We start from the raw sequence: 18,092 nt of genomic DNA on the forward strand, positions 1-18,092 counted from the left end.
TACTTCCCCAACACCGAATTTGAGAACTTTCCTTCAAAATACCACATGAAAAAACCAAACCTACTGGTGATATGGACGCGAACCGGTCCGACCCAGATGAAAAGTCGGAACCTTTGCTTTTACCAGTTCTCCAGCACGATGCCGTCCTGATTCCCACAACTGTGGGGCAAACCTGGGAGTCTCCGACGGCAAAATTCTCGAATAGAACAGTGTCACTGTTGTAAAGTGGCTTGCTTGTCAAGTCACTTTTGTTGTATAAATGGTTATTTATTCTTTAAAGTATAATAAAATTCATATCTACGTAGTTCAGTTAAAATTAATCATCCTTAACTTGAGAATCTTTAATTCTAATGAAAAAAAGTAATAATAAATAGATGAAAATTTTAACTTATTGATGCGAAATAATAAAAGTATAATTTGTTAGAAAAAGTTTTCAAAATATCATATTAGATACTTTGGTAATTGTTTAAATATTAGAAATAATAATTATTTTTATTATTTAAATAATTATCCCTATTATTTTTTATTAATTTTATTAAAAATAATAAAATTTAAAGTTAATTGATATAAAATATTATAATATAAAATTAAAAGTACTCCTTACTTATAAAGAAATGAGTCTAATAAATAATTATTTTATTTAATATATTTATAATTAAGAGTACTCCTTACTTATAGTACATGTGTAATGAATTTATTAAGAAAAAACTATGAAGCAGCAAGAAACTCAAATGAATTTTCAGCTTACCAGAATTTGTAAGACTATTTAAATGGTCAAAACAATCCTCACACCATCATGGAGTAAAAGATAAATAATTTATCAAAATTTTGGCAAAAATAACGGAAAGATAAGTTTACCATAGAAAAATGCTATTTGTACAATAAAATTTAGTTTTTATTCAACTTTTAAATCTAATATTTTATTATTTTAATCTTTTAATTAATCATATTTCCTATTTTTAAGGAACCATTTTTATTTTGAATACTTATCACTGTAAAATTTGTAACCACTTGCAAATTAATTTTTTGCAAACTAAACCATAAAACTCATAACAACTTTTCGTGTACTAATTTTTAAAAAATCAGTGAAGTTTTCAAAATCAATTAAACTCACTTCAATTAATTTTTTTATTCAAAACATTCAAAATTTATGCCAAAAACACATCTAAAATTAAATAAACAACATAAAGATGGAGGAGGCACGGAGATACGCAGGGGAAGTGCGCGTCGCGGAGAGGAACGCGTTGCCGAAGGAGGAGATCGTCATAGAGGAGTGCCCAACGTGGGAGAAGACGGAAGACGGAAACGGGCCACAGATGAGGAGGGAGAGGCGATGCTGGATCTTTATGGAGTGAAGATTTTACTAGTGATTTAAGATGGTTTAAGATTTATTTTAGAATTATAAATTCAAAATTTTAAACTCTAACTAATTTGATTTTTGGATGTGTATTTAAATGGTAATATATTAATAATTAAATATATTAAATTTGAAACAGAAATTTAAAATTGAAATTTAAATTTTAAATTTTAGTTTTATTTAGTTTGTATTTTAAATGTGTATTTAATTTTAAAAAGACACTAAATTTATTTATAATTTTTAGATGCATTTGTTTTACTTTTTTTTAAATCATTGTAATAAAAAGTTGAATATTGTACAACTTTTAAAGGATACCTAGTTGAATTGTTTACCATGTATCTTAAATCCTTAAGAGAATCAACTACTTTGATGTTATTAGCCAGCTTGACAAAAATTTAATTGGATTTAGCTATATCATCATCCCACGTATCAAAAGCATGTAGAATTTCTTCGTGCTTAGTTCGCTTAACTTCTTCAATTTCTAAGGCTGTTGATGTGAACATCTCAGCACGGAGAACAACATCTTCAATTTTCCTTCTTAAAGAAAATAAACCTGATCATATTGAAATAACTGTCATAAATAATTGAAAATTTATTAGGTAATTTATTAGCTATAACAGCCATTATGCTACCAAGATTTATAGTTTGACATTAACTTCAATCTAGCTCATCAGATTTATAGAAGAGCATTCAACTGTTCAAACCCAAAGCACGTGATTATTTGCATTTGATAAAACCCAAAGTCTGATTGGAATTTAGAACGGGAGAAATGATATGCACGACCCCTCATATCAATACCAGACGTGTTTTCTCATAATTAGGTAAGTATACCATAAATCCTACTGAGTACTGATACAATTTCTTGTAACTTAACTGTGTGTTTTGTTTTAAAATTTGTAAAAAAAATCATCTATGCCAAAGAAAAATAAATTCTATTTTCAAGCAATGTATCTGTATTATCATAACACCTAAATTTGTGTATTTAAACTAAGAAGGACTGTTCATGACTGCAAATACTCGCCACTAAATAAATCATGTTTTGTTATGCACCAGGACTTAAACGTGGAGTTCTAATCAGCAAGCAGAGGTGAAATGGATAATGTGATAATGAGCTGGAGTTAGTTATATACAAAAGAACATAGTTCACTACAACATTTTGGATCTATGGCTACGGTTTTTTTGGTCACGGTGAAAAACCGTGACTATAGACCCTCTATGGTCACGGTTTTTTAAGGTGACCAAAAAAAAAGCTATGGTCACGGTTTTTTTGGAAAGGGTGACCATAGAGTATCTATGGTCACGGTTTTTTAAAAAAGGGTGGCCTAAAAGGGTCTATGGTCACGGTTTTGGGGGGTGACCTAAAGGGGTCTATGGTCACGGTTTTTTACAGTGACCAAAAAGGGTCTATGGTCACGGTTTTCACATAAAGGGTGACCATAGGGTACCTATGGTCACGGTTTTGAGGGGTGATCTAAAGTGGTCTATGGTCACGGTTTTGGGGGGTGACCTAAAAGGGTCTATGGTCACGGTTTTAGGGGTGACCTAAAAGGGTCTATGACCACGGTTTTTTACAGTGACCAAAAAGGGTCTATGATCACGGTTTTTCAAAAAAGGGTGACCTAAAGGGGTCTATGGTCACGGTTTTGGAGGGTGACCTAAGTGGCCTGTGGTCACGGTTTTGATGGGTGGCATAAAAGGATATATGGTCACGGTTTTAGAAGTGGTCTATAGTCACGGTTTTTTACAGTGACAAAAAAAGGTCTATGGTCACGGTTTTTCGAAAGGATGACCTAAAAGGGTCTGTGGTCACGGTTTTGGAAAGTGACCTAAAAATATCTATGGTCACGGTTTTCGGAGATGACCATAGATATTCTATGGTCACGGTTATTAGGGGTGGCCTAAGGTGGTCTATAATCACGGTTTATTTTTTTAATTCATTTTTTATTATTTTAAGTATCCCTCCAAAAACGCCGTCGTTTTCCTCCCCCCCCCCCCCCCCCAATTCCCTTCCCTCCCAACAAAATTCCCATTCCCTCCTAATTAGTAACTTAGGAAAAAAAACCCTATCATCACTTCGTCACAGCCCCCCTCCAATTCTCACTGTTTTCCTTCGAGCCAGCCCGCACCTTCGTCGAGCTCCTCCCAACCCTCTCCATCGTACGTCGTTTCCCTTTCTCCCAGCCCTTACCATTGTTGTTCACCTTCCTCCCAACCCCTACTTCATCACAGCCCCCATGATCGAAGAAGGCAGAAACCCTAGTGTCGCTGAGCTCCTCTAGCGCGTCTCACCGCGAGGAAGAAGAGTAGGCGTCGCGCTCCTCCACTATCCAGCCACCGTGGAACTTCGAAGAGAGAGAGAGAGGGGTCAATAGCTGAGCTCGTGTCCGTCACCGCCTCCACTGCCGTCACCGCCGCCGTTGAAGCTCTGGTGCGGCTGCTGCTGCCGTCTGAGCCGCCGCCAGGGGAAGCTGCTGCCGCCATTACCACGGGTGGAGTTCGCCGTTGAGCTGTGCCCCGTTCAGTTTCATCGCGAGTTTCCTGTCACAAGAGCAAGCCTGATTATGTGAGCAAGTCTTATTCGAAGTAAAATCTTCTGGGTAACATTCAATCTTCTACTTTAGGTTGAAGTATCTTCTAAGTATAGATTGGATAAAATAAAATAGTTTTTTATCTGAAAGGGAATGAAGTCTAAGTTTATAGATTAAAAGGAAAAAAAAGAAGTAGAGGGGGTGACCATAGAGGCTATGGCCACGGTGAAAAACCGTGACCATATGTAGGGCTATGGTCACGGTTTTAGGTGGGGTGACCATAGAGACTATAGCCACGGTGAAAAACCATGACCATAGATAGGCTACGGTCACGGTTTTAAGTGGGGTGACCATAGAGTCTATGGCCATGGTGAAAACGGTGACCATAGGTTGGGCTATGGTCACGGTTTTAAGGAGGGGTGACCATAGAAGCTATAGGTCACGGTTTTTTACCGTGACCATAGATTAACCTATGGTCACGGTAAAAAAACGTGGCCTAAAGTGTCAGATTTTGAAAATTGAAACCGTGACCATAAAAACCGTGACCATAGATCAAAAAACCGTGACCATAGACCTATGGCCACGAGAGAATAGGCCATGATAAAAAACCGTGACCATAGATCCAAAACCGTGACCACAGATCTATGGCCACCCTTTTTACTAGCTATGGTCACGGTTTTTTACCGTGACCATAGGCCTTTTTTTTGTAGTGGTTATTGAAGAGTGGTCGAAAAATATAAATACAAATGCAAATATGTATCATTTTATATAAATGATAATACTTATGGAGTGTTGCACAACAATATTTCTACTTCTAGTAACGATGATGATGATGATAATACTTCTCCTTTGGCAATGCCTTTGTTTCATCACATTATCAAAGTCTCCAAAATATTATTAGTTAAACTTACCATAAAATTGCCACCAGGTCCATACCCTTATCCCATAATAGGAAACATCTTAGAGCTTAGCCATAAACCCTATGGATCACTCTATAAATTTTCTAAAACATATGGTCCTATAATGACTCTCAAATTTGGTAGTTTAACAACTATTGTTATTTCATCACAAGAGATAGCCAAAGAAGCATTAACCAAACATAACTTAGCATTTCCCAATAAGAAAGTCTTAGATATGACAAGAGCCCTTGACCACGTGTCTATGGTGTGGTCACGCGGATGTGATTATTGGAGAACACTAAGAAAATTACGTATTAAACTACTCTTCCACCTTAACTCATGACAACAATAAAAAAGTCTTGTGTCCCACAAATTCAGTCCAACAAAATACATAAATTTAATTACAATTTTAGCCTTTATTATTTTATCTTATCTTATCTTTTGTTATTCTTATCTTATTTTTATTTGTTTTTTTTTTTATTGGAATGCTCTATGCTTGGATTACTACTAACATTGGTTATGTATAAAAAATCAATGGATTAAAGTATGGTGCCAAAGCCAACATCCAACTTTTAACATAAATGGACCTGGCATGAAGAAAGAGGCAATTCAATTCTCACAACCCAAGAACATAATTTACCCGATGACAAAAACAAAAAAAAACATAATTTACCCAAAAAGTAAAGTTGAATGTTGCCAAGTTCATCTTCAAACTTTTTAAATTATATGAATCATCTACTGAAATCTACCTCCGAGTATGAGAAAAACAGATGTAGTTATAGTGACAAAATCGACATAGACAAGTAATAAGACACTGATGCACACACTTATTGGACAAATTACAGGGTATGCCGAAGGGTCTTGTCCCAACTTCCAATGTTGAAAAAGGTTGAAGAATCCCATGACTATTTGAATGGAATCGAACCAAAATTTTTCACATGAAATCATAATCGTCCAAAGCCTCATATCGATCACTGATAGCAAAATAATCATCCGGTTTTTCAACAATAAGCTGTTTTTTCTTGCCACCTTTCTTTTTCCCAGCATTGGCTTCTTTCTCTGCTTTTATCTTCTCTTTTGCAATGGCAGTAACTGAAGATGCAATGTCTTTTGCATCGGCTCCTTTCAATTGAACCATAGATAGTCTCATTACAGCCTTCAGCAAACCAATATAATGATAGCTTTTCTCAAAAGCACGAAGCCTGTGTGAGATGAGCTCTGCATACTCCAAGAAATCACTCTCTGACTTGGGTATGAAAGTATCAAGGTTTTTCTCATCTTTTTCCCCACCACCAAACAATTCTTTGGTACTCTTATAATCTGCTTCTTTAACCAGTCTTTGTTGTCTAAGTTTTTCAGCCACAGGATCCAACGATTCTTCCTTTACTGGTTCTACACTCTTTCCCTTCTTTTCAGCAGCTTTTTCAGATTTTTTAGGAGCCTTTTCGGTTGTTTTAGGGGCAGGTGCCGATGCCAGAGCAGGCTCATCTTCATCCTCCCATGATTCCTTTACATCATTTTCATCCACATCTTCATCATCCCATTTACTTTTAGTCACTTCTTTTTTGTTAAGGTCAATAGGTGCAATTTGCTCATCCTCCCAATCGTCCATTTTGCTGTGTGCACTTCTTTGACAAAATAGAATAGCAAAATAGCAGCTGATCAATTGGTGAGCTACGACGGCAGAAGCGTTGATCGGAGAGAGTGATGATGTGAAAGAGAGAGAAAGCGAGATTAGGGCACAATTGGTTTTGAGTGTGTTTTGGGAATTTCTATTAAACTACTCTTCCACCTTAGTATATATAGAGCATTGATCTAAGAAAGATAAAAGCAAATAAAAATAAGATAAGAACAACTAAAGATAAGAAAAGATAAAATAATAAAGACTAAAATTGTAACTAAATTTATGTATTCTGTTAGACTGAATTTGTGGGTCACGAGACTTCTTTATTGTTGTCATGAGCTAAGATGGAATAATAGTTTAATATTATGTGCTACAAACATATTCTCCCCTCGAAAGCTAGAATCAACTAGCACACTTCGCCACAAAAAGGTGCAAGAATTGGTGAATTTTGTGGGAACATGTTGCACCAAAGGTGAGGCTATTGATATTGGTAAGGTTGTATTCATAACAATAATGAATTCATTTTCCAATACACTTTTCTCTATGGATTTTGCTAACTATGGAGCTAGTGATGATGATGATCATGGTTCTCATCAAAATTTCAAGGAGCTTATAGAGGGAATATTGGACGATGCTGGAAAGATTAATGTAATAGATCTTTTCCCAATTATAAAATTTCTTGATCCACAAGGCCTAAGGGGAAGAGGTGAAGAATCTTTTAATTAAGAGACTATTGAAGGCTTTCGATCATGATATCTTCGATGAACGAGTGCGGTTGAGAGCATCTTCTAACAAGAATCTGGGAGGGACTTGTGACCTGTTAGATTCTTTTCTAGATTTCATCGAAGTGAATAATGGTTCCGCAGATTTGGGCCGCCACCATTAGTTACATTTATTTATGGTAAGTGTAGTACTTCTACCCTCCATGTCAAAATATTTCATAGATGTGAGTAATAACTAGATTGTGGATTTGAGGAAGAACGTCTAAATTTTATAAAGAGTAAAGTATCGTTTTTGTCCTTAATGTTTGGGTAAGTCCTATTTGTGTCTCTAATATTTAAATCGTCCTATTTATATTCCTAACATTTATAAAAGTGATTCAATGTTATCCTATTATCAATTATACTAACAAATCATATTATATTTTTCAATTATTCTTACTTGAATGTATTCATTCTTAATTAGGTCTCACTTGGATGTGTTCGATTTTAATATTATATCCACTATTTATGTTTAGATTCAATTATGTCCCTAGAAAAGTGAATTATGTAAATGTTGTAGGAATTAGTTTCAACTTTTGATGAGCTATTTTTCGGAGTGGATTATCGATTCTATCCCAGATATTTGTATTCTAACTTTAAGAAGAGATTTTTAAAACTCAAACTAAAGCGTTCGTGTAATTGATGGCAGGATAACATTGAATCACTTTTACAAACGTTAGGGATACAAATAGGACGATTTAAACGTTAGAGACACAAATAAAATTTGCCCCAATCGTTGGGGACAAAAACGATACTTTACTCATTTTATAAATTAATACTTTCTCTAATTAATATAGTTTATTATTTGTAAATTGGAATTGCATGACATCTATATAACTCTAAACAATTACACTGGTGAATAATTTTTTATTTATTTGAAATGTCACAAAATTTAAAGTGGGATTAAAAAACTGTATCTAATAGAATATTTTAATAAGTTTTGAATAAGTAAAAGAAATTAAACTTTTAATTAATTAATATTAATTAATTTTTTATTATAATTTTTTTAAATTTTTATTTTTTGGAACATTTAAAATTTAGAGTTAAAATATAGAATTTAGATTCTAAAATTTAAGGTTAAAATTTAAGATAAAAATATAATATTAAAAAATTAAAAATAAATATCATTTTTTATTTCTCACTATTATTTGTCTAAAAGACAAAGTAATTTTCTATAATTTAAAAATATATGTGTAATCATCCCTCTCTAGTCATTTAAATAATTGGTCTAATCGATTCTCAACTATTTTGTTAGAAATAAGAGACTAAACTGGAGGAAAGATTTGTATATTATTGAATGTAATCAAGTTGTCTAGAACGATACAATATAGAATGATATTTATAGCTACTAAGAGAATCGAAATAATAAAGACGTAATATCCTATAATAAATATTCAGATATGCTAAATAATGCTAATTGATTCTAATTATATTCTAACATCCCTCTCAAACTCAAGTGACAACTTGAGTTTGAAACATATTTAAAACAACGAAATTAAAAATGCATAAACTAGTAGAACAGATGCAGAAGGAAATGCCGGAAAAAAACGCAGACGGAACTGCCGCTGTCGGAAGGAATAAACGCAGATGGAACTGCCGCGGGTGCAGACGGAACTGTTGGAAGAAAATGCAGACGGAACTGCCACAAGGTAACACAGACAAAACGCAGACGGAACTACCACGAGAAAATGCAGACGGAACTGTCACAAGAGAACATAAACGGAACTGCCACGAGAGAACGCAGATGGAACTGCCACGAGAGAACGCAGACGAAACTGCCACAAGAGAACGTAGACGGAACTGCCGAAAGAGAGCGAAAACTATATGATTTCTTCATAAAAATAGGTAAGTAGCGGATGACAATGGTGTTTGATCATTCAACTAAAAATAGGCTAGTCGGCGAGGTGAAAAAGTATCAAAGGAGTGACAAAAGAGAAAGAAGAATGGCATAGAAAAAAATACAAAAACTACGGTGATTTTACCGCAAGGAAAATAACCTATCCTCTTCAAGGAGCATGACTTTGAAACCATGTTAGAAACAAGAGACTAAACTGGAGGAAGGATTTGTATATTATTGAGTGTAATCAAGTTGTCTATAACGATAAAATATAGAATGATATTTATAGGTACTAAGAGAATCGAAATAATAAAGACGTAATATCTTATAATAAATATTCAGATATACTCTAATTGATCATAATTGATCCTAATTATATTTTAACATATTTAATTAACGAGATTAAACAATTTTTGTGAACACTGACCTATTTATCATGAGCTTTTTTATTGATATACACATGGAAAAATCTTTATTTTTCATAATACGCACGAAACTCTTCCCAAAATGCGCATGGCCAATTTGCAATCCTCACCCACGAAATGAAAATAGGCACCATTTCAAGTAAGGTAGCCATGAAATAGGTGCTGCCATCTGACACACGTCATGCCAATTAAGCTCACCAGCCACAAAATGGAGAGCACCTCAAGACTGACACACACGAAATGTCCAACTCACTAGCGGCACACATGAGTTGGCCCATTCCACGACTGTCAAGCACAAATAGGTTTGGGGCAGTGAAGGCAGTAACTCCCAGCGGTGACAATTCCCGTACGAAGATGCAGTAGATAGTTTGGAAGGCAATTTATTATAGTGTTGTAAATGAAGCAATATAAAAGAGGGCGAATGGAAGGGACCAATTCGGAGGGTAGAAAATAGGAGAGAAGTAGTGTGGTTTAGTGTGTTGTTGTGTTTTTGGTGGGATAGGAAACAGGAAACAGATGCATGTGGGCAAAAAATAATTCAACCCTTCGAAGTGGTCCCCTCCCCTTCGCCCCCTTTTATATTGCTTCACCCATAATATTACAATAAATTGCTTCCCAAACTATCCACTACATGCTCGTACGGGAACTGTCACCACTGGGAGTTGCTGTCTTCACTGTCCCAAACCCATTTCGTGCCTGACAGTCGTGGAATGGGACAACCCATGTGTGCCGCTAGTGAGTTGGACATTTCGTGTGTGTCAGCCTTGAGATGTTCTACATTTCGTGACTGGTGAGCTTGGCATGGCATGTGTCTGATGGCAATATTTATTTTGTGGCCATGTTGTTTAAAATGGTGCCTATTTTCATTTCGCGGATGAGGGTTGCGAATTGGTCATACGCATTTTGGGAGAAGTTTCCAATGGTGCGTATCATGGAAAATAAAGAAATTTTCATGCATATATCAATAAAAAAGTCATTTATCATGTGTCAGGAACCACTTAGATCAATTATTTGAGTGGTTAGAGATTGGATAAAAATGTTTGAATTGTAAATGACTGCTTTATTTTTTGAATAAATGATTAGGAATTGAAACAAATCTTTACTCAAAAATTAACTGATATTCGCTCAAAAAGTTGACTCCCTAATCTAATCATGCATTATTGCTTAAAGTTTAATTTTTTATATATGATTTTCGGTGTCATATGGATGATTATTTTCATTGTATATTACCATTTACCAGGACTTGTTTAATGCTGGGATAGAAACAACAACAAGCACAGTGGAATGGGCAATGAGAATTGCTATGTAATCCTGAAAAGATGGTGAAAGCCAAAGAAGAGCTTTTAGTAGTGCTTGGCAAAAATGAAAAGCCTCAGGAATCAGACATGTCAAAACTTCCTTACTTGGATGCAATTGTGAAGGAAATCTTCCGAATGCACTCTCCAATAGGACGAAATTCTAGTACTTGGAATAATCCAAATTCCTTTGTGCCAGAAAGGTTTATAGAACGCAAAATGGATACTAATAAAGACTTCAATAATTTTGAGTTAATTCCATTTCGGCTGGAAGAAGAATGTGTCCCGCAATTTCATTGGTTCATAGAATAGTACCTTTGATTTTATTAGCAACTCTTTTGCATTGTTTTGATTGGAAGATTGCGGGTGAGAAGAAACTAGAAGAATTAGACATGAGAGAAAAAGTATGGTCTCACTATACGTAGGGCTCAATCACTCATACTCATTCCAATTCAAACCAATTAATAATATTTTCTTAAAGACAACGTAACTTTGTGTATGCATGTGTGATTTTAAACATGTATGAATTATTGTTGAAATATATATTGTCCATTTAATTCTTTTTGTACGTATTCTTTTTGTCAAAAACAATGCATGGCAACTAAACTGTTACTTTGCATGCCGAAAAAATTCAATGATGAGTGGTACCTTAGCTTCCATTTCAAAATTTAACATACACATGGCTGACAGCACAAGTTAGCAGAACCTCTAAGAGTGCATTAAATTTGTTTGTTTTTTTCTTAATAATGTTAGAAAACTAATATTATAGCAATCAATTTGAATGAATAATATAACAAGTTGGCTAAAGAAAAAACAGCTTTTCCCTCGTCTTATTTTCTCTGATCACTTCAATAAATTTATTGCTAATTAATAATGCCAAATTAAAAACAATAAATTTTGATAGTATTTTAACATTTCTTTATCCAAAATATTCTATATATCTTATCTCTATATATACGTATGTGTCATCATCTACTTTATTCGTGTTCAAGATATGCCACACCAACATCCATTATTATCATATATAGAGTATTATTTTTATTATTACCCAATATTTCTCTTGATGATGGTTATCCTTGTATGGCCATGCCTTCATTTTTTCATCAAGAAAGTTTCCAAACCCACCATAAAAATGCCACCAGGTCCTTACCCTTATCCCATAATAGGAAACATCTTAGAACTACTTAGCCATAAACCCTATGAATCACTCTTTCACCTTTCCAAAACATATGGCCCCATAATGACTCTCAAGTTTGGAACCTTAACCGCTATTGTAATCTCTTCTCCAGAGATAGCCAAAGAAGCATTAACCAAACATGACTTAGCATTTTCCAATAGGCAAGTCCTTCATATCACTACAGCACTTGGCCACAACAAAGTCTCTATGGTGTGGTCACCCGTATGTGATCATTGGAGAACACTAAGAAAACTATGTTCCACAAACATATTCTCCCCTCAAAGGCTTGAATCAACTAGCAAACTTCGCAACAAAAAAGTGCAAGAATTGGTGAATTTTGTGGGAACATGTTCCACCAAAGGTGAAGCTATTGATATTGGTAATGTTGTGTTCATAACAATAATGAATTCATTGTCCAATACCCTTTTTTCTATGGATCTTGCACACTACTATGGAGCTAGTGATGATGATCATCATGGATCTCAAAATTTCAAGGAGCTTATAGAGGGTATATTGGATGATGCTGGAAAGATTAACGTTGTAGATCTTTTTCCAATTCTAAGTTTCCTTGATCCACAGGGCCTTAGAGGAAGGTGTGAAGAATCTTTTAAAAGGTTGTTGGAGGTTTTCAATGATATTTTTGAGGAAAGAATGCGACTAAAAGTATTATCGTCCGACAAAAGCAGTTTTGGAGGAACTTTTTATGATGTACTAGATTGTTTCTTGGATCTTCCCAAAGTGTATGAGTCTTCAGAACTGAGTCGCCACCATTTATTACATCTATTTCTAGTAAGTAATACTTCTACACAAGATCTCCAAAATAATGTTTCCTAAACTAGAGTGACAACTATTATTTTATGCTCGCATAAAAAATACTACTGACGGTTGAGAATAAATTATGTCTTAGATATATACCCACACTATTATTATATATTAAGTAGAGACTAGAGAGTACAAATAATCTAGATAGACTTATATGTGTATCTGATAATTTTTTTATTCTATTCTTTCTAAGGCACTAGCTAGTCCCTTTTTTAAGAAAGGTTAAGATTTTAACGAACATATGTCATCACAAAATTTTCGTATTTATCATGATCAATAAATTTTTGTATTTTTCTGCTTTTTTCTTTAAAAATTATGTACTTTAATTTCAAAATATTTTATGCTTATTATCCTTAAATTATTTCTATATTTTCTCTCAATAGTTTCAAAAAAAATTTGTAATCATCACAAATTTTTTGTATTTATCGTCAATAAAATTTTGTATTTTTTTCATTGTTTCTTTTCAAAAAATTATATATTTATGTTTAAAAAATTAACGTGTTTATTATAACAAAATTTATGTATTTTTTAACTAAATTTATATTTTCTTCTTATGTTTCTATTCAAAAAATTGTGATTATCTTTAAAAAGTTTATGTATTTGTCACCATAAAATTTTTGTGTTTGTGGTTTATAAATTTGTGTTTAATATTTACCTTCAAAAGGTTTTTATATTTATCATTAATAAATTTTTATATTTTTTATTTTTGTTTTTCATCAAAAAATTGTGTTTATCTTAAAAAAATATATGTTTTTATCGTTATTAATTTTTTACATTTTTTTCAATAAATTTCTATGTTTTGTTCATATATTTATCTTCTAAAATTTCTATATTTATCATTACAAAATGATTATGTTTTGTATAAAAAACATCTATCTTTTTATTATGCATTTTTTCTTCTTTTCTTCATTTTTTTTTTTGTTTCTCTTTTTTATTTTTTTTTTCATTTTTTTTCATTTTTTTTCATTTTTATTTTTTTAAAATACATAAAGAAACTGAAAAATAAATAAAAAGAAGAAAAAAATATAGAAGAAGAATTAATAAAAAATCAAGGAGAAGAAGAGAAGAAGAAGACGACCCAAACGAAAAAAGAAAATGAATAAAATGAAGTTGAAGAAAGAAGAAGATGTAGATGAAAATGGAGGAGAAGAAAAGAAGGAAAAGATGTACGGGAAGCTAATCGTTTGAGTAAGATTAAAAAAAAATACGATTAGAGGTGATGATTAAGTAGACTAGGTTATAAAATGAATTTGATCATCGAATTATTATAATATAATATTTAATCATGCGGTGATTTTATTTATGTTTTCACAAAATTTATTTCATTTCATTACACAAAATATACACTTTCACATTAAACTATATATTTGATTTCGGATGTGTTACATATGCATGAATTTTTTGGTAGGACTTGTTTATTGCTGGATTAGAGACAACAACAAGCACGGTGGAATGGGCAATGGCAGAATTGGTGCATAACCCTAAAAAAATGGCTAAAGCCAAAGAAGAGCTTTTACAAATTCTTGGTAGAGATGAAAACCCTAAAGAATCAGACATATCAAAGCTACCTTACTTGGAGGCAATTGTAAAGGAAACATTTCGGTTACACACTCCAATTCCCATTTTGTTCCACAAATCAAATTTCAATGTAGAAATCAATGGCTTCAAAGTTCCCAAACATGCAGAAGTTTTAGTTAATTTATGGGCCATAGGACGAAATTCTAGCATTTGGAGTAATCCAAATTCCTTTGTGCCAGAGAGATTTCAAGAGTGGAAAATGGACACAAAAGATAACAATTTTGATTTGGAGCTGGAAGAAGAATGTGTCCTGCAATTTCATTGGTACATAGAATAGTACCTTTGATTTTAGCCACTCTTTTGCATTGTTTTGATTGGAAGATTGCGGATGAGAAGAAACCACAAGAGTTAGACATGAGAGAAGAATATGGTCTTACTGTCCGTAGGGCTCAACCACTTTTACTCATTCCAATTTCTACCAATTAATATTAGCTTGAAGGAAACTAATTTGGATTAGTCTAGTAGTCAGTTTATTAATCTACTTAAATAAATATTAAAAGTTTAAATCTCGTTTTATGTATATAATAATTTATTGGTCAATGACAAACTTTTAAATAAAACTCAAATCATAACGAATTAATTTTTATCCTATCAAATTAAAAAATACCGTAAGAAACTAAAAAAAATATTTAACTTGATAACTAGTGTGTAGATTTTATAATTTTTTTATCTAAGGATTTTATTTATGTATAATAAATTATATGGTGAATTATCATTTGGTAATATATAGTTTTTCTTAGTGCTTTGCAAAGATATGTGATAGATAATCATTTTTTGTTACTATTGAAGGTTTGGTATTTGTAATGTATTGTTGGTTATGAAATTATTTCTCATTGATGGTTTCAGTGGCTAAAAGAAGGGGTTGAATCTTAGCCCCCTTTTTTCGTTTGATAACACTTGCTGATTTGTCAGACTAATTCTGGAAACTTTTACTCTTTTTATCTCTTCACTATACACGAGACTTTTTTTTTTTGTCTCGTCCCTAGTCACGAGACTTTTCGTTTTGTCTCGTCACTTGGCATGAGATAATTCTGGTTTTTGCTCCTGTGTAGTAGAAAACAGAAATGGAGTAGAAAGGAGAAGAAGATTGCACCCAGATATATCCTGGTTCGGCTGCTAAGTGCAGTGTAGCCTACATCCAGTCTCCATCACAAACATGATGGAATTTCACTATAATCAATCTGATTACAACTTGTAAAGTGCTAACCCAACTTACAAGGGGATTCCCACAGAATCATGATACACAACATAGATGAACAAAGGACCTCTAAGACATCTATGGCTTTTTCTTTTAATTCTGCACTCTCTGCCTTTTTCCGCTCTATGGCTTTTTCATACAAACCTCACTAGTTTGCCTTTTTCCATGAGACTCAAGACATGACAAAATTAAACAGAAAAATTACAAAACATAATACATTGAAGGAGAAGAGAAAACTGTTAGCTCAGGTAGCTCTGAGAACTCTGTGCCTTGCACTCTCAAATTTTCTCCTTACTTCAAACAGTGGTTGTCCACCCTTATTATAGAAGAGGGGAGCCTCCACTTATTGAAGCCAAAACCGAACCAACTTCTTCCTCCTTCAATGAACAGAACTGGTTCGGCCACTTAGAGAGAGAAGAGATAACCATGTAAAACCCAACATGCAATTACCTCTAGTCTTTTCTTGATCATCACCCTTCATCAATCCGAGCTCTCCATCCTTGGCTTGCTCTCCAAGACGGATTTCTGGCCCTTGATGCTTCATGATGATGATGACTTCATCTGCTTCAATCTCTGCCTTCAACCATTACTTCGCCACTCTAGCTACTCCCTGTGGTGGTTGAGCAGAATCAAAGACAAGCCATGCTTCAAGAATCTCCCTTGCTGGCCGAATCTTCATCTTCCTTTTCTGAGCATAAAGAGCTCGAGATTACCTCACCAAATCTAACCACATTTGGTGAAAATCTCAGCCACTACATACTTTACTTTTTCCTGCCATCATTAACTTGATGGTCTTGATGCATGCAACTTCTTCTTTTTCTTTGTTGATGAGCATAGCGTCCATAGCTTCTTGGACAAGGACCGAAGAAGAAACAAGAAACAGATGAGAGAGAATAAACAACTTAGAGAAAAGCAATTCAATGTGATAAACCACTTTGTTGGTGAAAGTTGCTTTTACTTCCCTAGCTTACAGTGGCGTGTTTGTCATAATACCCATCAATCAATTCAACTGAATTTTTCTCTCTCATATTTCCCATGTATTAATTGATAATGTAATAGATTTTGAAATCCATCACATGGTGAAATACTTGGATCCGTTGGAAGCATTTTGCTTTCATTTTAATCTTGGTTTCGGACCAAGTTTGGAACCATTCATCACAAATGAGATTTGGGCTTGTAGTATTGAAGTTAAAACTGGCCAAATTAGTTAACATTTGCTTTCATGATGAATATTGTTTCGGATCAAGTATGGAAAAATTAACCATGAGCTTGGTTGTAATAATATTGAGCTTGGCCCATCAATAAAATTCAGCTACTCAATATAAGTCATGCATCAAGGTTGATTATTGGGCTTAAACCAGAAACTCATTTCTCGGCCCAACATAAAATCTGCACAACAAAATTATTAATTAAGCAAATATGAATCAAGATCAAATTAATAATTTTGTAATTAAATATTTTAATAATGTTTGTTCATCGTCAAAATTAAATAAGAGTTTTCCAAACTCATCACCCATAAAAATTTAAATTTATAAGATAAAGTACTGAATATATAGTTATATTTTGAATACATTTTTATATAAAAATTATTTTTTGGGTTTGTGTAAATTTTTTATATAATTTTTCTTTTCTTATGTTGAATTTCTTTTTTCTGGATTAACAAAAATTGAATTCTAAATTTTTAGATTGAAAAAGTTTTAATACCATGTCAAGAAATTATATTTCTCAAAAAATTAATAAGATGATGGAAAAAAATACATAAATAATTAAATCTCTATTACGTAAAAAGTTGAAAATTTTAATTTGTTTGTTGAAGAATATAACAATCAAACAAGTTCTATATTTTTAGTACGTATTTTATTGTTATATATATTTTAAGTTGTTAACATATTTTGTTTAATATATTTTAATTTATTTTTATTTATTAGTGAACTAGACTTTATGTTAAAAGGTTTAGATTTTCTGTTTTAGCTAATCTAAATTATATAAATATTTTTAAACTATCATAGCCACAAATTATTAGTGAATGAAAAATCTTCTCTAATTTCTGAAAAAAAAAATTGTAGTTTGAGCAAGTGAAGTTGACTTTGCTTGTTACATTGTCCTTAATACTTTTTGATGTGCATGCAATATATATGTTCTAAAGTGATTTTGTTTAGTTTGTCAAAAGGAACTAATTTACTTTTCCATTCGCCTAGCAAATTAAAACAATATATAGGCGTGGAAGGTTATTATGACATAAAAGTTTTCTGATGTGTTAATTACTAACAAATAAAAAAAACAGTATTAATTTATAGGCGTAAGAGTCGTAACCAATTAACTACTATACGACATTAAAAATATTGATTCAATTTGCATGCAGCGTTAATCAAGATTGCGAGAATTGGACCGATCAATAAACCGATAAAATTATTGGTTTAATAATTTATTAGTTCAATCGGGGTTTAATTGGGATTCAATTGGTTTAATTAAATATTAAATAAAATTATTAAAAAACTTAAAATAATCTTAAGTATATAAATTTAATAATTTCTAACTTAATAAAATTTAATATTTCATATAATAAATTATCCATTACTTAATATTAGAGG

At 32.8% G+C, this 18,092-nt stretch overlaps 2 protein-coding genes across 2 annotated transcripts; one reads left to right on the top strand and one right to left on the bottom strand.

The window, feature by feature from the left end:
- Positions 1-5,465: 5,465 nt before the first annotated feature.
- On the bottom strand, positions 5,466-6,544 carry LOC112754221 (uncharacterized). The gene has a single exon (XM_025801788.3). It carries the CDS (start codon positions 6,394-6,396, stop codon positions 5,719-5,721), a length of 678 nt encoding a protein of 225 aa, XP_025657573.1. The 5' UTR covers positions 6,397-6,544; the 3' UTR covers positions 5,466-5,718.
- A 5,171-nt stretch (positions 6,545-11,715) lies between these two features.
- LOC112728864 (inactive cytochrome P450 76AD1-like) lies at positions 11,716-14,809 on the top strand. The gene is made up of 2 exons (XM_072221442.1): positions 11,716-12,692; positions 14,134-14,809. The coding sequence occupies exons 1-2, from the start codon at positions 11,721-11,723 to the stop codon at positions 14,578-14,580; spliced, it is 1,419 nt and encodes a 472-aa protein (XP_072077543.1). The 5' UTR covers positions 11,716-11,720; the 3' UTR covers positions 14,581-14,809.
- The last annotated feature ends 3,283 nt before the right edge of the window (positions 14,810-18,092 follow it).

This window comes from Arachis hypogaea, chromosome 2 (assembly GCF_003086295.3).
Source record: "Arachis hypogaea cultivar Tifrunner chromosome 2, arahy.Tifrunner.gnm2.J5K5, whole genome shotgun sequence".
Lineage (NCBI taxonomy): Eukaryota > Viridiplantae > Streptophyta > Magnoliopsida > Fabales > Fabaceae > Arachis > Arachis hypogaea.

Bases quoted from the DNA above. Each gene is read 5' to 3' on its own strand.
- LOC112754221 (XM_025801788.3), bottom strand. From the start codon at position 6,396: ATGGACGATTGGGAGGATGAGCAAATTGCACCTATTGACCTTAACAAA.
- LOC112728864 (XM_072221442.1), top strand. From the start codon at position 11,721: ATGCCACACCAACATCCATTATTATCATATATAGAGTATTATTTTTAT. The intron at 12,693-14,133 runs GTAAGTAATACT...ATTTTTTGGTAG, and splicing joins ATTTATTACATCTATTTCTA to GACTTGTTTATTGCTGGATT.